Raw genomic sequence first — 22132 nt, 5'->3', positions numbered from 1 at the left:
CACGGAGGATCCGCCAGGTGTCGCTGTATCATGACATCAACCGCCGCATCGAGCGCCACCTAGCGGACAGTTGTATCTGCCGGAGCTCGTAGAAAAACCAAGCCGTAGAAGGGGCGGGGTTATCTCACAACAGCCAATAGCAGCGGCTGCGCTCGAGAAGGAAACGGATCCGTTTTCAATAGCCAATCACAAAACGTGATTCAAGGAACTGAAGGGAGGTGGGCGTGGCCTCGGCCGACAGCCCAGGAGCGAGCAGTTCACACAGCGATCCGGAGCCGCCTCCTCAGGAACAGGAACAGAAAGTACTACTCCCGCCTGCCGCGGCCTGCGCTCCCGCTCCTGCAGCCCCGTCCTCCGCTGCTGGCCATGCCGGCGAGGGGAAGGTAATGAGCCGCAGAGCCCCGGGGACTCGGCTGAGCAGCAGCAAGCAGTACCAGCGGAGCTGGAATGACTGGCAACCCAGGTCAGTGGGCGGCTGAGGCCTAGATCTACCCCGGGGCGGAGGGGAGCACATGACCTGCCGGGGATGGGGAGGCGGCGGAGGCCCGGGTACAGGGCGGACACCGGGGGCTGCTGTGCGGCCTACACGGCCTGGGGAGAGCCTGGGGCCCGGGAAGAAGAGAGCCTGTGCCCGGAGGGGGGAGAGAGAGAGGGGAGCCTGTGCCTGGAGGGGGGGAGAGAGAGAGGAGAGCCTGTGCCCGGAGGGGGGGAGAGAGAGAGAGGAGAGCCTGTGCCCGGAGGGGGGGAGAGAGAGAGAGGAGAGCCTGTGCCCGGAGGGGGGGGAGAGAGGAGAGCCTGTGCCCGGAGGGGGGAGAGAGGAGAGCCTGTGCCCGGAGGGGGGGAGAGAGGAGAGCCTGTGCCCGGAGGGGGGGAGAGAGGAGAGCCTGTGCCCGGAGGGGGGGAGAGAGGAGAGCCTGTGCCCGGAGGGGGGGAGAGAGGAGAGCCTGTGCCCGGAGGGGGGGAGAGAGGAGAGCCTGTGCCCGGAGGGGGGGAGAGAGGAGAGCCTGTGCCCGGAGGGGGGGAGAGAGGAGAGCCTGTGCCCGGAGGGGGGGAGAGAGGAGAGCCTGTGCCCGGAGGGGGGGAGAGAGGAGAGCCTGTGCCCGGAGGGGGGGAGAGAGGAGAGCCTGTGCCCGGAGGGGGGGAGAGAGGAGAGCCTGTGCCCGGAGGGGGGGAGAGAGGAGAGCCTGTGCCCGGAGGGGGGGAGAGAGGAGAGCCTGTGCCCGGAGGGGGGGAGAGAGGAGAGCCTGTGCCCGGAGGGGGGGAGAGAGGAGAGCCTGTGCCCGGAGGGGGGGAGAGAGGAGAGCCTGTGCCCGGAGGGGGGGAGAGAGGAGAGCCTGTGCCCGGAGGGGGGGAGAGAGGAGAGCCTGTGCCCGGAGGGGGGGAGAGAGGAGAGCCTGTGCCCGGAGGGGGGGAGAGAGGAGAGCCTGTGCCCGGAGGGGGGGAGAGAGGAGAGCCTGTGCCCGGAGGGGGGGAGAGAGGAGAGCCTGTGCCCGGAGGGGGGGAGAGAGGAGAGCCTGTGCCCGGAGGGGGGGAGAGAGGAGAGCCTGTGCCCGGAGGGGGGGAGAGAGGAGAGCCTGTGCCCGGAGGGGGGGAGAGAGGAGAGCCTGTGCCCGGAGGGGGGGAGAGAGGAGAGCCTGTGCCCGGAGGGGGGGAGAGAGGAGAGCCTGTGCCCGGAGGGGGGGAGAGAGGAGAGCCTGTGCCCGGAGGGGGGGAGAGAGGAGAGCCTGTGCCCGGAGGGGGGGAGAGAGGAGAGCCTGTGCCCGGAGGGGGGGAGAGAGGAGAGCCTGTGCCCGGAGGGGGGGAGAGAGGAGAGCCTGTGCCCGGAGGGGGGGAGAGAGGAGAGCCTGTGCCCGGAGGGGGGGAGAGAGGAGAGCCTGTGCCCGGAGGGGGGGAGAGAGGAGAGCCTGTGCCCGGAGGGGGGGAGAGAGGAGAGCCTGTGCCCGGAGGGGGGGAGAGAGGAGAGCCTGTGCCCGGAGGGGGGGAGAGAGGAGAGCCTGTGCCCGGAGGGGGGGAGAGAGGAGAGCCTGTGCCCGGAGGGGGGGAGAGAGGAGAGCCTGTGCCCGGAGGGGGGGAGAGAGGAGAGCCTGTGCCCGGAGGGGGGGAGAGAGGAGAGCCTGTGCCCGGAGGGGGGGAGAGAGGAGAGCCTGTGCCCGGAGGGGGGGAGAGAGGAGAGCCTGTGCCCGGAGGGGGGGAGAGAGGAGAGCCTGTGCCCGGAGGGGGGGAGAGAGGAGAGCCTGTGCCCGGAGGGGGGGGAGAGAGGAGAGCCTGTGCCCGGAGGGGGGGGAGAGAGAGAGAGCCTGTGCCCGGAGGGGGGGAGAGAGAGAGAGGAGAGCCTGTGCCCGGAGGGGGGGGAGAGAGAGAGAGGAGAGCCTGTGCCCGGAGGGGGGGGAGAGAGAGAGAGGAGAGCCTGTGCCCGGAGGGGGGGAGAGAGAGAGAGAGGAGAGCCTGTGCCCGGAGGGGGGGGAGAGAGAGAGAGGAGAGCCTGTGCCCGGAGGGGGGGAGAGAGAGAGAGAGGAGAGCCTGTGCCCGGAGGGGGGGAGAGAGAGAGAGAGGAGAGCCTGTGCCCGGAGGGGGGGAGAGAGAGAGAGAGGAGAGCCTGTGCCCGGAGGGGGGGAGAGAGAGAGAGAGGAGAGCCTGTGCCCGGAGGGGGGGAGAGAGAGAGAGAGGAGAGCCTGTGCCCGGAGGGGGGGAGAGAGAGAGAGAGGAGAGCCTGTGCCCGGAGGGGGGGAGAGAGAGAGAGAGGAGAGCCTGTGCCCGGAGGGGGGGAGAGAGAGAGAGAGGAGAGCCTGTGCCCGGAGGGGGGGAGAGAGAGAGAGAGGAGAGCCTGTGCCCGGAGGGGGGGAGAGAGAGAGAGAGAGGAGAGCCTGTGCCCGGAGGGGGGGAGAGAGAGAGAGAGAGAGAGGAGAGCCTGTGCCCGGAGGGGGGGAGAGAGAGAGAGAGGAGAGCCTGTGCCCGGAGGGGGGGAGAGAGAGAGAGAGGAGAGCCTGTGCCCGGAGGGGGGGGAGAGAGAGAGAGAGGAGAGCCTGTGCCCGGAGGGGGGGAGAGAGAGAGAGAGGAGAGCCTGTGCCCGGAGGGGGGGGAGAGAGAGAGAGAGGAGAGCCTGTGCCCGGAGGGGGGGAGAGAGAGAGAGAGGAGAGCCTGTGCCCGGAGGGGGGGGAGAGAGAGAGAGAGGAGAGCCTGTGCCCGGAGGGGGGGAGAGAGAGAGAGAGAGGAGAGCCTGTGCCCGGAGGGGGGGAGAGAGAGAGAGAGGAGAGCCTGTGCCCGGAGGGGGGGAGAGAGAGAGAGAGAGGAGAGCCTGTGCCCGGAGGGGGGGAGAGAGAGAGAGAGAGGAGAGCCTGTGCCCGGAGGGGGGGAGAGAGAGAGAGAGAGGAGAGCCTGTGCCCGGAGGGGGGGAGAGAGAGAGAGAGAGGAGAGCCTGTGCCCGGAGGGGGGGAGAGAGAGAGAGAGAGGAGAGCCTGTGCCCGGAGGGGGGGAGAGAGAGAGAGAGAGGAGAGCCTGTGCCCGGAGGGGGGGAGAGAGAGAGAGAGAGGAGAGCCTGTGCCCGGAGGGGGGGGAGAGAGAGAGAGAGAGGAGAGCCTGTGCCCGGAGGGGGGGAGAGAGAGAGAGAGAGGAGAGCCTGTGCCCGGAGGGGGGGAGAGAGAGAGAGAGAGGAGAGCCTGTGCCCGGAGGGGGGGAGAGAGAGAGAGAGAGGAGAGCCTGTGCCCGGAGGGGGGGAGAGAGAGAGAGAGAGGAGAGCCTGTGCCCGGAGGGGGGGAGAGAGAGAGAGAGAGGAGAGCCTGTGCCCGGAGGGGGGGAGAGAGAGAGAGAGAGGAGAGCCTGTGCCCGGAGGGGGGGAGAGAGAGAGAGAGAGGAGAGCCTGTGCCCGGAGGGGGGGAGAGAGAGAGAGAGAGGAGAGCCTGTGCCCGGAGGGGGGGAGAGAGAGAGAGAGAGGAGAGCCTGTGCCCGGAGGGGGGGAGAGAGAGAGAGAGAGGAGAGCCTGTGCCCGGAGGGGGGGAGAGAGAGAGAGAGAGGAGAGCCTGTGCCCGGAGGGGGGGAGAGAGAGAGAGAGAGGAGAGCCTGTGCCCGGAGGGGGGGAGAGAGAGAGAGAGAGGAGAGCCTGTGCCCGGAGGGGGGGAGAGAGAGAGAGAGAGGAGAGCCTGTGCCCGGAGGGGGGGAGAGAGAGAGAGAGAGGAGAGCCTGTGCCCGGAGGGGGGGAGAGAGAGAGAGAGAGGAGAGCCTGTGCCCGGAGGGGGGGAGAGAGAGAGAGAGAGGAGAGCCTGTGCCCGGAGGGGGGGAGAGAGAGAGAGAGAGGAGAGCCTGTGCCCGGAGGGGGGGAGAGAGAGAGAGAGAGGAGAGCCTGTGCCCGGAGGGGGGGAGAGAGAGAGAGAGAGGAGAGCCTGTGCCCGGAGGGGGGGAGAGAGAGAGAGAGAGGAGAGCCTGTGCCCGGAGGGGGGGAGAGAGAGAGAGAGAGGAGAGCCTGTGCCCGGAGGGGGGGAGAGAGAGAGAGAGAGGAGAGCCTGTGCCCGGAGGGGGGGAGAGAGAGAGAGAGAGGAGAGCCTGTGCCCGGAGGGGGGGAGAGAGAGAGAGAGAGGAGAGCCTGTGCCCGGAGGGGGGGAGAGAGAGAGAGAGAGGAGAGCCTGTGCCCGGAGGGGGGGAGAGAGAGAGAGAGAGGAGAGCCTGTGCCCGGAGGGGGGGAGAGAGAGAGAGAGAGGAGAGCCTGTGCCCGGAGGGGGGGAGAGAGAGAGAGAGAGGAGAGCCTGTGCCCGGAGGGGGGGAGAGAGAGAGAGAGAGGAGAGCCTGTGCCCGGAGGGGGGGAGAGAGAGAGAGAGAGGAGAGCCTGTGCCCGGAGGGGGGGAGAGAGAGAGAGAGGAGAGCCTGTGCCCGGAGGGGGGGAGAGAGAGAGAGAGGAGAGCCTGTGCCCGGAGGGGGGGAGAGAGAGAGAGAGGAGAGCCTGTGCCCGGAGGGGGGGAGAGAGAGAGAGAGGAGAGCCTGTGCCCGGAGGGGGGGAGAGAGAGAGAGAGGAGAGCCTGTGCCCGGAGGGGGGGAGAGAGAGAGAGAGGAGAGCCTGTGCCCGGAGGGGGGGAGAGAGAGAGAGAGGAGAGCCTGTGCCCGGAGGGGGGGAGAGAGAGAGAGAGGAGAGCCTGTGCCCGGAGGGGGGGAGAGAGAGAGAGAGGAGAGCCTGTGCCCGGAGGGGGGGAGAGAGAGAGAGAGGAGAGCCTGTGCCCGGAGGGGGGGAGAGAGAGAGAGAGGAGAGCCTGTGCCCGGAGGGGGGGGGAGAGAGAGAGAGGAGAGCCTGTGCCCGGAGGGGGGGGGGAGAGAGAGAGAGGAGAGCCTGTGCCCGGAGGGGGGGGGAGAGAGAGAGAGGAGAGCCTGTGCCTGGAGGGGGGGGGGGGGAGAGAGGAGAGGGGAGCGCTTGGTGCCTGGGAGGGGGGGGGAGACCACCAGAGCGGGCACTGGAGAAGTGATTGAGGGGAGTGGTAAGAAGCACATATTTCTTTACAACGATCCCTGCCCTTTGGCAAGTTATGGCATACTATACTATACTGGCAGAAAACCCCTTCTGTCCTCTGGGTCTTTTTGAAAAACTCCTGGAAACCCCCTAGAACCCCTGCGCTTTATTTACTCTTCAGTGTGGTCAGGAGGGAGTGGAGGTGATGGCCGCTGTGAGCAGGATTTCAAGACTTAGTAAATCCCTGCGGCCCCAGCACTGCTGCCTCGGTGGTGCGTGCTGGTCATGGAGCCCTGTCCTGCAGTGAATATGTGGTGGTTGCTGCAGCCGGTCATGTCTGCATGCTCTTCACTGCACAAAGAGTCAACAAGATGGGGCGGCAGCTGGAAAAGTTGTCAGAATTACGGTATAGAATGTCAGAGATTCTTGGCGTTGGAGCATGGAGCAGACCCATCCTGGGCAAAATGTGTGAACTCTAGAATTCTTAAAGGGAACCTGTCAGCAGAAATATTGCAATAAACCTAAAAGATTCCCCCTCTGCAGCTCCTGGGCTGCATTCTAGCAAGGTTCCTGTTATTGTGCCCCCTTTTAGACCAAAATAAATATAAAAAGGTTCCACTTTATAAAGTATGCAAATCTTCTTGTTAATCGTACACAGGGGCGGTCTGTCTGGCGTCTGTTATTCTGCCTCCTGCTGCTTTACGCCATCTCCCATTGCTCAATTTCATACCTCAGGATGCTGCCCAGTGCTCCAGAGGTCTTGCGCATGCGCCGTGCCACTCTCGCGGGACTGTGCACAGTGTGACCGCTGGTGACGTTGCGCAGGCGTGAGATTATGGGCGGCGCTGTGATTTTAATCAGCAAGTACCAGCCCATAATCTCGTGCCCGCGCTTTTCACTCTGCCTCCACCGTTATGCTGCTCCGCTCCTCCCATCTATTTCCTGCTCCAGGGCAAGATGGGAAAGAGGTGACGTGGGGTCATCTGGCCAGTGCTTGAGCATAACGGTGGAGGCAGAGGGGAAAGCGCAGGTACGAGATTATGGGCGGGTACTTGCTGATGAAAATCACAGCGCCGCCCATAATCTCACGCCTGCGCAACGTCACCAGCGGTCACACTGTGCACAGTCCCGCGAGAGTGGCACGGCGCATGCGCGAGACCTCTGGAGCACTGGGCATAGGAAAAGGTACCACTTTATAAAGTCTTTATTTGGTCTCACAGGGGGCACAATAATAACAGGAACCTTGCTAGAATGCAGCCCAGGAGCTGCAGAGGGGGAATCTTTTAGGTTTAGTGCAAAATGTCTGCTGGCAGGTTCCCTTTAACCAACCTTAAAGGGGGTACATTGTCAAGTGTAAAAAGTATCCCCTATCTACAGGACCGATTGCCCGTGGTCTGACCACAGTGGCTCCCACCGATCCTGAAGAGGTCGATATTGCGCACTGCCGCTTTATTCATACTAATAGGAGCACTGAAGATCAGCCAAGCACTACACTCGGAAAATTTTGGTGCTCTCGTTAAGAAAGAATCGAGCCGCAGCGCGTGTGATCAATTTCCGCTCCATTCAACCGGTGCTCTTCCTAGTCCCAATACTCGGCATCGGTGGGTTTAATGGCGGTCAGACCCTGATAATTTTTAAACTTGAGAACATCCCTTTTAAGGCCATTTAAAAATGTGTGCGCCCCGTTTGCAAAATAACCTACAAGGGCCACTTTTACATATGTGCATCTGTTTTTAACGCATCCGTTTAAAAAATTATTGTATCTTTTCAGTTTACAGCACGCACCCAAAATTTAGAGGGGGAACAAAAGAAAAGGGGTCCATCTCATAATCCGGTGGTGGAGCGACGTCACAGGAGGCAGGGGCGGGGGTTGAGTAGGGCGATTCTACGGGCGATGCAGCGAGTGTCCCAGATGCTCGCTGTGAGGCAGGCAACATCCAGAAACTGTCGGCGGTGCAAACTTCAAAGAAATGGCGCCTGGAGTCAGCACAGATTGAGTTATCGGCTCAATGACAAGCCTAGATCTCATCTGCGCATATGCCGCCGCCAGGCACCGTTTTCCATAGATCTGCTACTGGAAGATCAATAGGCCGGAGGCTGCGCGGGCGCAGATGAGATCTTGAGCCGAGAGCGCCATCTGTGCAAGCGCTGATTCTGGCACTGTTATTTGAAGTCCGCACCGCCAACATTTTCAGGAGGGCCCCCCTGCCTTGCAGCGTGGCAGCCCACAGCACAGCACCCTCAGCCTGCAGCACAGCACTCACAGCATTGCCGCTGCCTCCTGCTACCCCTCTCCACCACCTCCCTGTAAGCTATATTCTGATTATAAGACGCACCCCTCATTTTCCTCCCAAATTTTTGCGAGGAAAAGGGCGTCTTATAATCTGAAAAATACGACATATGGAAAACCATAGTTTTTGGACTTTTTATTTAAAATTAATATCAATTTTTACATCTACATATGATTAAAGCAATGTTTTTTGTTTTTTATTATACAATTGTGACTTGGCCTTCAGAGATTTTTCGTGTATGCAAAGAGCTGTTTGCGTTTCATCAATGTTTTTGCTGTCAGTTTCATCGGTTTTACTTCGATCAAAAAACAGTAATTGATGAAGGTTTTTTAAACTTCTATCAGTCTTTAAGAAAAAAATGCTCAAAACACGGATGGGACCAGAGTGGTGGATCCATGGATTTGCATTGGCGACACTGAGTCAGTACTGACAAATTTCGCAAGAGCTGCCCATGAAAAACACAGATGGCTCTCACAAGAGAGACTGAGGTCTAAATGAGCCTTTACGCCGAGCGTAGCTCCATACAGTGCTGATAAGCAGCGAACTTTCCATTCTTCTCCAGATGCTGCGTATTAGGCCTAAAACACACGGCATGAAAATCGCTGCGAGTGGAATGTGATAAAACATCGCATTCCACTCGGACCAATATTAGCCTGTGTGCCTGGCAGCACCCATGAGCGATTTATTTTCTCACCCCTAATCGGACCAAGAAAACAGTCGCAGCATGCTGCAGGTGCGATCCTTGTTTCTCTCACACCCATTCAAGTCTATGGGGAGAGAGAAAAATCGCACTGCACTCGCATTACACCAGTGTACTGCGAGTGTAGGGTGAGAATGGCAATTGGCGGCAACGGAGGAGAGAGGAAGATAAATCCCTCCCTCCCCTCCTCAGTGCTGGCCCGCCCCCCGCAGCTGAGGTCCGATCGCATGATCGGACCTCAGTTGCAGGGACACTCGCATGACACTCTGCTCCTGCTGTGCTGCCAGTGTGAGCAGAGTATCATGCGAGGGTCCCACTAGCCCCCCGTGTGACCCCGGCCTTAGAGAACCAGTGCTGTGTGTGAGATATAGTGAAATCTGATTCTTGTTGCGGAGAAACCCACAACCAAAGTTGAGCAGCGCTGCGGTTTTGACATTCATAGATCTATTTGTGCTGCGGGTTTCACCCTTTGCAAAGCGAAGAGTACAATTCTGCTGAACATTCAGAGCAAAAAATGGCACATAAAAGAGGGTCGGTCACAAGTTAGTTATAGCCAAAAGAGTTGGCACATTTGATAATGTTCTAGAAAGTGAAGTATTTCTCCCATAAAATTATTGCAATTGCATATGTTCATTTCCTTTGTGTGTATTGGAACAACACAAGAACAACAGGAGAAAAAGCAAATTGGACATAATTTCACACAAAATCATAAAAATACCCCAGGCAAAATAGTTGGCACCTTTCCAAAATTGTGGGTAAACAACTTTGTTTGAAGCATGTGATGCTGATTCAAGCTCACCTGTGGCAAGTAACTTGAGGGCAATATGAAAATCACACCTGAAATCACATAAAAGAAGAGAAGTTGACTCAATCTTTGCATTGTGTGTCTGTGTACCACACTAAGCATGGATAACAGAAAGAGAAGAAAATTGACTGGACTTGAGAAACAAAATTTTTGAAAAATATCAACAATCTCAATGTTACAAGAGATGTTACAGAGATCTTGATGATCCTTTGTCCACGTTGCACAACATAATTAAGACTATTCCAACCGTTGACGCTGTAGCTAATCTCCCTGCACGTGTACGGCGGAAATACATGGATGAAATTTGCAGAGCAGAATAGTCTGAGGCGACTTATCCACCATCCAATCAGGTTTCAAAGAAATTTAAGCTCTCCTGCAGCCTCAGGGTGTTGAACTATCTGTCCACATTTGAATGAAATGAAACTTTATGGCCAGAGACCCTGGAGGACCCCACTGTGGATAAAGAGACATAAAAAAGCTAGCCTACAGTTTGCCAAAATGTATGTAACCAAAAATCCAGGAAAGCGTCTTGTGGGAAGATGGGACCAAGATAAAGCTTTTTGATAGAGCACGTCATTCTCCTGTTTACCGAGAACAGAATGAAGACCGTCAAAGAAAATAACACACTGCCTACAGTCAGATAAGGTGGAGGTTCAAAGATGATTTGAGGTTGTTTTGCTGCCTCTGGCGCTGGGTGTCTTGACCATGTGCAAGGTGTCATGAAATCTGAACATTACCAAAGGATTTTGAGTCGCAATATAGTGCCCAGTGTCAGAAAGCTGGGTTTGTGTCCTAGGTCATGGGTCTTCCAGCAAGAGAATGACCCCAAACATACTGCAAGAAGCCCCCAGAAATGGATGGAAACAAGCGCCGTAGAGTTCTGAAGTGGCAGCAATGAGTCCAGATCCAAATCCCATTGACACCTGTGGAGACATCTTAAAATTATTGTTGGGGAGAAGACGCCTTCAAATATGAGACCTGGAGCAGTTTACAAAAGAAGAGTCCAAAAAATCCAGACGAGAGGTGGAAGAAGATTGATGGATATAGGAAGCGATTGATTCTACTTATTCGGTTGCACACCCTTTTTTAAAAGAAAAAGGTCATTCAGTCCCCCTCCCCCCTCAATTTTGATACCCATCCATGATAAAGCCTGACAGCTGGGGGAGACCCATGGTTATTGGGCTCACCCCCCCCCCCCCTCCCCGCTTTCCCCAGACTATGAAAACAGCAGTCTGCAGCTGCCCAGGATTGCTGCATCCATTAGTTACAACAATCCCACCGCTTTTACCGATTGCCACCACACCAGGGCAATCGGGGTAATAAGGGGTTAATGTCAGCTCACAGCTACCACTAAGCCCTAGATTAGTAAATGGAGGTGTCTGAGACCCCCTCTTACTAATCTGTAAATGAAAAGAAATACACAAACACCGGAAAAATGCTTTATTTAAAATAAAATATAAAAAAACCCTCTTTCACCACTTTATTAACCCCCAGAACACCCCTGCAGGTCCGACGTAATCCAAACGAGGTCCCGTGACGATTCCAGCTCTGCTACATCTAAAGTCACAGCGACTGCCCGGTTTGGACTTCAGGTAGAGACTGAGCAGTGATCAGCGGTGATGCCATGGCCACACTGGAGGTCCCCACGGTCCTCTACCTGTGACCGCAGGTAACTTGACCTCAGGTAACATCAGTGACCTCCCGAGTCGGCGGAGGATTGATCTGCGAGTCCTCCCATCACTAGTGAGAAACGCAGGGACAACATGCAAAAGAAACTGACTTGCTGCATCTTTTGTGGTCACCACAAAGATGCAACCAAAAAAAGCTGCAACGTGCGCACAGTAAAAATGAAATCTCATAGACTTTGCTGGGGAAGGAAATGAATGCAGTTTGGTGACCCAAACTGCACCCAAAAGCGTGCGCATGGGGCCTAAAGAGTTTTGTGTATTTTTAGATGCTTCAGAGCAAAACATAATTGGGGGCAATGTCTATAGAACTCACTGGAGAGTAGAAGCTCCTCCGCAGAGAAATGAGTGGTGTAGTAACACTGTTTTGGGGTTCCTCTGCCCCTTCACATGTGCTCCACATTGTAGTTTAGCTGCTTTTCTATAGTGTTGTAGCGGCAGTGTCTTCAGAATGACATCTGTCTTTTTGTAGTGGATTGTCTGTGCTGGCATGGTGTGGGATCTTCTATATTTCGGGACTGATGCCGCTGGTACTGTCAGTGCTCTGTGTGATGCAGAAAGCCATATTACTCTAGAGCAGGGGTCTCAAACTCAGCTGGGTGTATGGGCTGAATATAGAAAAAAAAATTGAGGGGCCGCACTCTAGGACAAAGTGACATTTTTAATGATGCCATGTTTTGTTTTTTTTTTCTTTTTTCTATACACCTGTGGATCACTTTTTTTGAACATTTTTTTTCTTGTTTATTATAACAAACCTGCATTTTTTTTGTGTAGTTAAGTTTATATATAAAAAAGCAATTTTAATGGCAAAAAAGTTTTCATGCTTTATTTTTATTTTTTATTTTTTTTTTTTTTTTACATTTTATCACCTTCTTGTAATATTGTTTCACAATTAGCAGCATATAGTAATCTTAGCCAACATCTTCTAGTAATGTGCCCCATCCATGTGCCCTGTAGTAAGGTGCTCATTCTTGTGCCCTGTATTATTGTGCCCATCCTTGTAGTATTATGCACGATAGTATTGTGCCCATCCTTGTGCCTTGTAGTATTGTGCCCATCCTTGTAGTATTGTACCCAGCCTTGTAGTATTATGCCCTGTAGTGTTGTGCCTATCCTTGTTCCCTGTAGTATTGTGCCCATCCTTGTAATATTATGCCCTGTAGTATTGTGCCCTGTAGTATTCTGCCCATCCTTTACTAAAAAAAAAAAAAATATCCTCACCTTTCCTCCGTTCCCATGATCAGTGTTTGCAGTGGTTTTGGAGGCAGCTTGTTTCAGCTGTGACAAAACACTGCAATATACAGTACAAGCAGAGTGAATGGATTTTTAGAAATCCCATGCCACTGTGTGTGTGCAGCCCGCAGCAAACACTGACCTGCGGTGCGGCTTTCAGGCGCTGCTGCATGTCAGTTCTTTGCTGCGGAGCTGCATGCCCCCCCTAGGGAGAACACAGCAAGGAGACTGCAGCACCCCGGACCCTGATTGCGGGCACGGGCCACTGCAGCCTCCTGCGGAAGAGACTTGCAACCCCGCAGGACAGGACCCAGTGCATCTAGGACTCATCTGGATCACCTGATCCTGGTCACGTACCTTACCTGCTTGTTGCGGCCTGTGACTATCGCAACCCTATGCTGTGGTCGGCGGCGGCAGGACTTAACTACAGTTGACTCATTTGCGGTAACGTGCCAAGGAGTTGTCTGCGCTGTACCAAGGGCTGCCGCCTGCCAATCAGATGCAGGGAGGTGACGTCATAGAGCGATGTCCCCTCTTTCCATCTGATTGGCGGGCGGTAGTTATAGTGCAGACAACTCCTCTGCGCTGTACCGCAAATGTAGTAAAGTCCTTTTGGCGCCAACCCCTGCATAGGACCGCGATCATCAGGGGGTCTGTGGGCCGCAACAAGCCGCCTCAGGGGCCGCGTGTTTGAGACCTCTGCTCTAGACTACCACGTTTTCAGGGGTTGTATATTTAACACTGCATGGCTGGTCCATCCGCCTGATACTACAGTAGGTGTAGTACAGAGACATATACTACATGTGGTATGTACTTATCCTTTTCAGTCTAGTCAGTGCTTTTCGTCTGCTTAGTATAGAGACTGTTTTCTTCATTTTTACAATCTAGGCAATAATGGGGAACGATTGTGCTTTAATTGCTTCTTCCTTGCCTCCTATAGAGGAACATAGAGAAAAAGGTCCTTGAAGATTGACTGACAAATGGCGCTAAATGACCAAAGATCCACTAATCATTTTCTGATGTGTAGTTCTTTAAAAGCAATGTAATTTGATAGAAGCATGACAGTGGGACAGAGACCCTGATTCCAGCTATGTGTCACTTAGTATGCTGGATGCAGTAATTTGATCTGGGCTCAGTTGTTGAGCTATGTATAAACTGTCCACACCCCAGCTTTTTGTGTACATTGTTTATTTATTGTATTGAAACCGCAAAACACAGCCCAGTAAGTGACACATCCCTGTAATCATGGTCTCTGCTCCTTCCTTAGATTACATAGCAAAAACCTGCAGATAGATTCCCTTTAGGCTTTGTGCGCACTGGAAAATGGAATTTTCTCAAGAAAATTCCGCAAGCACTGAAAGATTACCGCACCTGCGGTAAAAAAACGCGGCAAACCGCATGCGGTTTGCTGCGGTATTGTTCGCGGCATTGCCGCGGTTTGGCCGCATGCGGGTTGGTACATGTGCTGTAATGCATTCAATGCAACAAAGCACATTGAAGAAAAAAAAAAAATCCTTAGATAGCAGATAGATAAATAGAAGAATAGATAGACAGCTAGATAGTTAGAGGGATAGATAGTCCCTGTGAGCACACGCTGCATTTCTCACGGTCGGTAGTGAGTTCACATTACCGGCCGTGGGAAATGACCTGTGGTTACCTCTGCTGTCTCGTTGCGAGGCTGCATTCAGCGCTGTGTGTCAGTCGCGGCTGGATGCAAGCATCGCTGGACATGGATTACGCCGGAGCTGTGTGTTTCGGGGGGGGGGTTAATAAAGGGGTGAACCAGGAGCTTTTTTGTGTTTAAAATAAATGATTTTTCGGTGTGTGTGTGTGTGTGTTTTCACTTTACTTACAGTTTGATCATGTCAGCTGTCACATAGACGCTGCCATGATCAAGCCTGGACTTAGTGGCGGCGATCCGCTGCCATTAACTCCCTTATTACCTGGATCGCCACCGCATCACGGCATCTAGAAGAGCTGGGGACACTCCGGTACTGCCGCATAATGGATGCGACAGTCCCGGGCGGCTGCGGCTGATATTCTCGGCTGCGGGAGGTGGGAGGGAGGCGGGGGACATTAACCCTGCCCCTCGCCCTCCCCAGCCTGAGAATACCGGGCTGCCGCTGTGTGCTTACCTCGGCTGGACGGTAAATATACAGCGGAGCCCACGTGTTTTTTTTTTTTTCTAGATTTCCGTTTGCTTTCTATGTGTATTCTATGTGTCTGTGTTCTATGTCCCATGTCTGTGTGTGTGTGATCTGTGTGTGTTTTCTCTGCTCCGCTTCCTCTTCCTGTAATGACATCACTTCCCTGCAAAACCGCATGCAAGCGATGTACATTACTGCAGGTAAACCGCGAAATATCGGAGGGAATAACGCAGGAAAACGCAATGAACCGCACAGAATTTGCGGCCTGCGTTATTCCCTGCGGGATTTCACGATTACATTGCAGTCAATGGAGTGAAATCCCGCAGCGACGTGCGGAAAAGAAGTGACATGCACTTGTTTTTGCTGCGGGAATCATGCAGCAAGACATGCAGCTGTCAAATTCGCATAGTGCGCACAGCATTTTTTTTCCCCGTAGGTTTTGCTGGTGAATCACTGCAGAGATGTTATGAACATTTTCTGCAGCGAAACATGCAGCACATCCGCAGAAAATCCGCGGGAAAAACCGGTAAGTGCGCACATAGCCTTAATAACCTTCCTCCATATGCTTTCTTAGCTTCAGGTGTGCACAGAATGATCAGTAATGGATCGTTCACTACATAAAGGATTCACAATGTTCCTGCCAGTTTAGGTCCTTTATACACAGAACGATGCGCTGCCACGAGCGATGTGCTTTTGTGCAAACCAAACCATTGTTTCACTCGACGAAGGAGAATTTTACATAATTATCGGGAAATGAGTGTTCTTAAGAATGCTCAGTCACAATTATAGACCTTTTTATAGCTGGCCAAAATTCCCTTGTAGCTCAGGTTTAGCACTTGGAAAGACCGAAACAACGTCTGTACCTGGGCTGAAATTATCAAAATGGCTGAACTTTGAAAGGACATCAAAAAATCCAAATAATACAGACAAAAGAATAAATTGGTGGGTGAGCCACTATGGGAGCCCCAATAATATTCACCATTCACTGGTTAAATGAAAGAAATCAACGATAGGAGATATGACGGGTATATACATTGTGTTCAAATGTCTATTCCCACTGTACACTGTGTGCAGAATTATTAGGCAACTGAGTATTTTGATCACATGATACTTTTTATACATGTTGTCCTATTCCAAGCTGTGTAGGATGAGAGCCAACTACCAATTAAGTAAATCAGGTGATGTGCATCTCTGTAATGAGGGGGGGTGCGGTGTAATGACATCAATACCCTATATAAGGTGTGCTTAATTATTAGGCAACTTCCTTTCCTTTGGCAAAATGGGTCAGAAGAGAGATTTGACGGGCTCTGAAAAGTTGTGAGATGTCTTGCAGAGGGATGCAGCAGTCTTGAAATTGCCAAACTTTTGAAGCGTGATCACCGAACAATCAAGCGTTTCATGGCAAATAGCCAACAGGGTCGCAAGAAGCGTGTTGGGCAAAAATAGGCGCAAAATAACTGCCCATGAATTGAGGAAAATCAAGCGTGAAGCTGCCAAGATGCCATTTGCCACAGTTTGGCCATATTTCAGAGCTGCAACGTTACTGGAGTATCAAAAAGCACAAGGTGTGCCATACTCAGGGACATGGCCAAGGTAAGGAAGGCTGAAAAACCACCATCTCTGAACAAGAAACATAAGATAAAACGTCAAGACTGGGCCAAGAAATATCTTAAGACTGATTTTTCAAAGGTTTTATTGACTGATGAAATGAGAGTGACTCTTGATGGGCCAGATGGATGGGCCAGAGGCTGGATCAGTAAAGGGCAGAGAGCTCCACTCCGACTCATATGCCAGCAAGGTGGAGGTGGGGTACTGGTATGGGCTGGTATCATCAAAGATGAACTTGTGGGACCTTTTCAGGCTCAGAATGGAGTGAAGGTTAACTCCCAGACCTACTGCCAGTTTCTGGAAGACAACTTCTTCAAGCTGTGGTACAGGAAGAAGTCGGTATCGTTCAAGAAAAACCTTATTTTCATGCAGGACAATGCTCCAGCACATGCATCCAACTACTTCACAGCGTGGCTGGCCAGTAAAGGTCTAAAATGTAAAAAAATAATGACATGGCCCCCTTGTTCACCTGATCTGACCATAGAGAACCCGTGGTCCCTCATAAAATGTGAGATCTACAGGGAAGAACACAGTACAACAGTACTGCACTTTGAGCATCAAAGGTAAATGAGCGCCATATGCGTGACCAGCATTCAATGTTTTGGGGGGGGGGGGTCATGGGTTTCATATCATAGCTTTTCTGTATACAAGGTGTCGATTCGTATTGAATTGATGCCCTACAACTTTGTAATTCACTTTTTTTCTCTATCTCGTTCAGTTTTCCGGTGGCGCTATAGGTGATTTCATTACGTAGCACATGGCTACTTTACTATACCTAGACACCACTTCTATGCCTATAGCTGCCGCCGTTCTCAAGTTAATGGCGGTGGACAGGATATGAGTGGACACACTGTAGAACAGGAGTAGGGCTGAGCGAACCCGGACTGTTGTAGTCCAAATCCACGCGGTTTCAAAGGTGCCGAGTGTGCGATTCTGATTCGGCACTGGGGAAATTAAAGGGAAAGTAAAGAAAAAAAAGAATTAAGCGAGCGTTTCATACTTAGAGACTCTGTGTCATGGCGGCACATTGCTTCCCCGTTGCACGTTCACTTCCTGTACTGTGCATCGTATACATACAGCTCTCCGTGCGTTCCCTGCCCACCAGCCTTCCTGTCGTCTGTGATTGGTTGCAGTCAGACACGCCCCCGGCCTGTGACAGCGTCTGCCTGCAGTCATCACAGCTCAGTCATTGCGCTCACAGCCGGTGGTCGTGTTCTATGGCCGCGCACTGTGAGATGTAGCAAAGTTGAAAGCAGTGTGGGATCTAGTTTGGATTATGCCGGACCTTGAGGGGTGTGTTGGGGGTTAATAAAGTGGTGAGAGGGTGTATTTTGTATTTTATTCCAAATAAAGATTTTTTTTCTCTGTGTTTGTAATTATTTACTTTCATTTACAGGTTAGTGTGTTGCAGGTGTCTCAGACGCCTGTGCCGTCACTAACCTAGGGTTTAGTAGTAGCTGTGCGCTGTTATTAACCCCTGTTATTACCCCAATTGCCACCGCACGAGGACAATTCAGAAAGAGCCGATAAAGCTCCGGGATTGTCACATCTAATGGATGCGGCAATACCAGGCTGCTGCGGGCTGAGAATACCAGCCCCCAGCTAGCTTTATCTTGGCTGGTTATCAAAATTGGGGGGGACCGCACCTCCCCCTTTTTTTTTTTTTTTTTAAATTAAAATGTATTCATTTAAATTTATAAAAAAAGCCGCATGCGGTTTCTCTTAGGCCAGAATCACACTTGAGAGGGACTCGCACGAGTCTCGCATCACATCACCCGGCACAGCCACACACTCTCCTGCGGGTCGGCAGCATGTGTTTCTATAGAGCTGCATGCTCCTGTTAGGAGAGTGTGCAGCTGCCGGGTGATGTGATGCGAGTCCCTCGCACGTGTGACTCCAGGCTTATTTTGATACACAGCATAGTTATAAAGCTTGACAGCTGGGGCCTTCAGCCATGGGCTTTATCTGTGCTGGCATCAGAATATGGGGGACCCTGCGCCTTTATTTTTATACCACCATGCTGACCCGCAGACACTTGCATTGCTTTCCCCGCCCACCAGTCGTCCTGGCGCCTGTGATTGGTTGCAGTCAGTTGACAAGCTACCACTCAGGGTGGGGGTGCATCTAACTGCAACCAATTACACCCGCCGGTGGGCGGGCGAAGCAGTGAATATTCAACTATCTGCTCTGAAAGCAGCTTGCCGCCATGACACAGCCTCGGTGAGTACACCGCGCGCGCTCCTACCCCCCCCCTATCCCTTCCAACAACGCTTTTTGTCTCCGGATTCTGGTCCCCATAGACTTATGGGTACCGGATTCTAGAGCGGATCAGGTTTGTTTTTGTTGTTTTTTTTTTTTTTTTTTTTTTTTTTTTTATGAATACAAGCAAGAAAATAGCTTGAAGTAGTCCATATAAAATATCCACATTTATTTAGAAAGGTTACAGATAAAAATACAGGACAGTCATGATTACCCCCTTGTAGGACTAGATGGTCAGTGGGGACACTAAGACTAGATGGTCCCCACTGACTAGTCCTACAAGGGGGTAGTCATGACTGTCCTGTATTTTTATTTGTAACCTTTCTAAATAAATGTGGATATTTTATATGAACTACCGTACTTCAAGCTGGTTCCTTACAAGCGCCAGATCTGTTTTCTTGCTTGTCTTCATGCGGTTGCCCAAACGAACTCCAGGCTGCTATTTGGACACCAGAGAACTATAAAAGGTGAGCTAACATTGCGTAGTCTTTTTTTTTTTTTTTTTTTTATTTTTCTTCGGCGCTCTATTGGGAGACCCAGACGATTGGGTGTATAGCTACTGCCTCCGGAGGCCACACAAAGCATTACACTAAAAAGTGTAAGGCCCCTCCCCTTCTGGCTATACACCCCCCGTGGGATCACGGGATGCTCAGTTTTCAAGCTTTGTGCGAAGGAGGTCAGACATCCACGCATAGCTCCACTGTTTAGTCAGCAGTAGCTGCTGACTATATCGGATGGAAGAAAAGAGGGCCCATATAGGGTCCCCAGCATGCTCCCTTCTCACCCCACTTGTGGTTTAAGGTTGAGGTACCCATTGCGGGTACGGAGGCTGGAGCCCACATGCTGCTTTCCTTCCCCATCCCCCTAAGGGGCTCTGTGGAAGTGGGATCTTACCGGCCCCCAAACCCTGAGGCCGGGCTCCATCCACAGACCCAGAGACCCTGCTGGAGGAGCTGAGTACCGTCAGGGACAAGGCCCTGCAACATTCAGGTACTCTGTGTCCCCGCACAGACAGGCCACGCACACTCCAGACTTGCTGGGTGTGCTAGTGCGCCGGGGGCAGTAGCGCTGCGCGCTCGGGTTAGAGTCACTGCAGCTTAGCTGAGTGACTTTATGTGTTGGGAACTACCGCGCCGGCCGCTCCGGGAGCAGCGGCGCGGCTGGGACTTGTAGTGCGCCGGGGACTCGCGCTGACCGCGCTTTTACGGCGGCAGCGCTCATAAATCTAGTCCCCGGCTTTTGCGGCCTAGCTCCGCTTCGTTCCCGCCCCCACCCTGTCAATCAGGGGAAGGGAGAGACGCTGTTCTATAGTCAGCGCCGAGGGCTGGAGTCTTATTTACATACTCCAGCCCTCTCACTGGGCACAGTGGGGACGCAAGTTTCCCGCTCTTGATCTGAACACGCCCAGGGCCCGCCCCTCTCCACAGGACGCCGGCAGCCATTCCTGCATGCAGTCTGGCTGGAGAACGGACACAGGCTCTGGGGGACCCAGACAAGGGACTCTGGCGACCACACACCCGCGTTTTTGCGGGCGGTAAGCTGCACATAAGTGCGGGCCCCACTAGTGCCACAGTGTTATTTGGTGCACTTTTTCCCTGTACCATATATATTTATATTGCACTGGACGGTCGCTTCTTGGCTTATACCCTATATTGCTCTGAGGAGACAACAACATGTCATCCGCAAAACGCAAGGGTGCCAAGGCACAGGCGGTATGCACTGCTTGTGTCGCATGTGGGGCTAATCTACCGGCAGGCTCCAATGACCCCCATTGTGTGCAATGTTCAATCCCTGTGCCACTTCGGCAGCCAGAGTCTACGGTAGTAGTGGCCCAGGCAGAGACGCCTGTGAACCCTGCCCCGGTGACGGGGACAGAATTTGCAATTTTTGCTGATAAAATGTCTGTGACTATGACAAAAATCCTGGAGACCTTGCAGTCCAGGCCAGTTACTCAGACCATGGACACTGCTGTGTCTATGCTCCCCGGTCCCCCTCAGCTGGAACTAATCCGTACTTCAAGGGGGTCCCAGGCATCACAGGCTGAAGACTCTGACTCGGATGACAGTCCCAGGCAGCCTAAGCGGGCTCGCTGGGACAGACCCTCGACGTCATCACACTGGTCAGGGTCTCAACGAGCAGAGTCTCTGTATGAGGAGACAGAGGTGGGTGATCAGGAGTCTAATCCTGACACCGCTCTCAATCTAGATACCCCTGATGGTGACGCAATGGTAAATGACCTTATAGCGGCCATCAATAGACTGTTGGATATTTCTCCACCAGCCCCTTCAGCAGAGGAGGCAGCTGCACAGCAGGAGAAGTTCCATTTTCGGTATCCCAAGCGTAAATTGAGTACTTTTCTGGACCACTCTGACTTCAGAGAATCAGTCCAGAAACATAATGCTTATCCAGACAAGCGTTTCTCCAAACGTCTTAAGGATACACGTTATCCCTTTCCCCCTGACGTGGTCAAACGCTGGACCCAGTGTCCAAAGGTGGATCCCCCAATATCCAGGCTTGCGGCTAGATCTATAGTTGCAGTGGAGGATGGGGCTTCACTTAACGATGCCAATGACAGACAGATGGACCTGTGGTTGAAATCTGTCTATGAAGCTATCGGCGCGTCGTTTGCTCCAGCATTCGCGGCCGTGTGGGCACTCCAAGCTATTTCCGCTGGTCTGGCACAGGTGGACTCTATCATACGTCCAGCAGTGCCGCGAGTTGCGTCCTTAACTACGCAAATGTCTGCGTTTGCGACATACGCTATCAATGCGGTACTGGACTCTACGAGCCGTACCTCAATGGCGTCCGCCAACTCTGTGGTTTTGCGCAGAGCCTTGTGGTTAAAGGAATGGAAAGCAGATTCTGCTTCCAAGAAATGTTTAACCAGCTTGCCGCTATCTGGAGACAGACTGTTTGGTGAGCAATTGGCTGAAATCATTAAACAGTCCAAGGGTAAGGACTCCTCCTTACCCCAGCCCAGATCAAGCAAACCTCAACAGAGGAAGTGGCAGTCGAGGTTTCGGTCCTTTCGAGGCTCGGGCAAGCCCCAATTCTCCTCGTCCAAAGGGACTCAGAAGGAGCAAAGGAGCTCAGATGCCTGGCGGGCTCACTCACGCCCCAAGAAAGCAACCGGAGGAACCGCTTCCAAGCCGGCTGCCTCATGACTTTCGGCCTCCTCTCTCCGCATCCTCGGTCGGTGGCAGGCTCTCCCGCTTTTGCGACATTTGGCTGCCACAGGTCAAGGACAGGTGGGTAACAGACATTTTGTCTCACGGGTACAGGATAGAGTTCAGTTCTCGTCCTCCGCCTCGGTTCTTCAGAACTTCCCCACATCCCGACCGAGCAGATGCCCTTCTGCAGGCGGTGGGCTCTCTAAGAGCAGAAGGAGTGGTGATCCCTGTTCCTCTTCAGGAACAAGGGCAAGGTTTTTACTCCAATCTCTTTGTGGTGCCAAAAAAGGACGGCTCATTCCGTCCTGTTCTGGTCCTAAAACTGCTCAACAAGCATGTGAACGCCAGGCGGTTCCGGATGGAATCCCTCCGCTCCGTCATTGCCTCAATGTCTCAAGGAGATTTCCTTGCATCAATAGACATCAAAGATGCTTATCTCCACGTGCCGATTGCTACAGAGCACCAACGCTTTCTACGTTTCGTGATAGGAGACGACCATCTACAATTCGTAGCTCTGCCATTTGGTCTGGCGACAGCCCCATGGGTTTTCACCAAGGTCATGGCGGCAGTGGTAGCAATCTTGCACTCTCAGGGACACTCGGTGATCCCTTACTTAGACGATCTGCTTGTCAAAGCACCCTCTCAAGAGGCATGCCAACTCAGCCTGAATGTTGCGCTGGAGACTCTCCAGACTTTCGGGTGGATCATCAACTTTTCAAAGTCCAATCTGTCACCGACCCAATCACTAACGTATCTTGGCATGGAGTTTCATACTCTCTCAGCGATAGTGAAGCTTCCACTGGACA

The 22132-nt window shown here is 53.3% G+C and overlaps 1 protein-coding gene across 1 annotated transcript in view; it reads left to right on the top strand.

The window, feature by feature from the left end:
• The first annotated feature begins 242 nt into the window (after positions 1 to 242).
• The window catches only part of SMG1 (SMG1 nonsense mediated mRNA decay associated PI3K related kinase), a 468962-nt gene continuing 447072 nt past the window's right edge, over positions 243 to 22132 (top strand). The window contains exon 1 of the mRNA XM_075319739.1: positions 243 to 463. Within this exon, the coding sequence (XP_075175854.1) occupies positions 387 to 463 (77 nt within the window). The 5' untranslated portion in view covers positions 243 to 386. The remainder of the gene's footprint in view (positions 464 to 22132) is intronic.

This window comes from Anomaloglossus baeobatrachus, chromosome 7 (genome assembly GCF_048569485.1).
Source record: "Anomaloglossus baeobatrachus isolate aAnoBae1 chromosome 7, aAnoBae1.hap1, whole genome shotgun sequence".
Lineage (NCBI taxonomy): Eukaryota > Metazoa > Chordata > Amphibia > Anura > Aromobatidae > Anomaloglossus > Anomaloglossus baeobatrachus.
The sequence above is the reverse complement of the archived record's forward strand: the minus strand, read 5'-3'. Positions and strand labels throughout refer to the sequence as shown.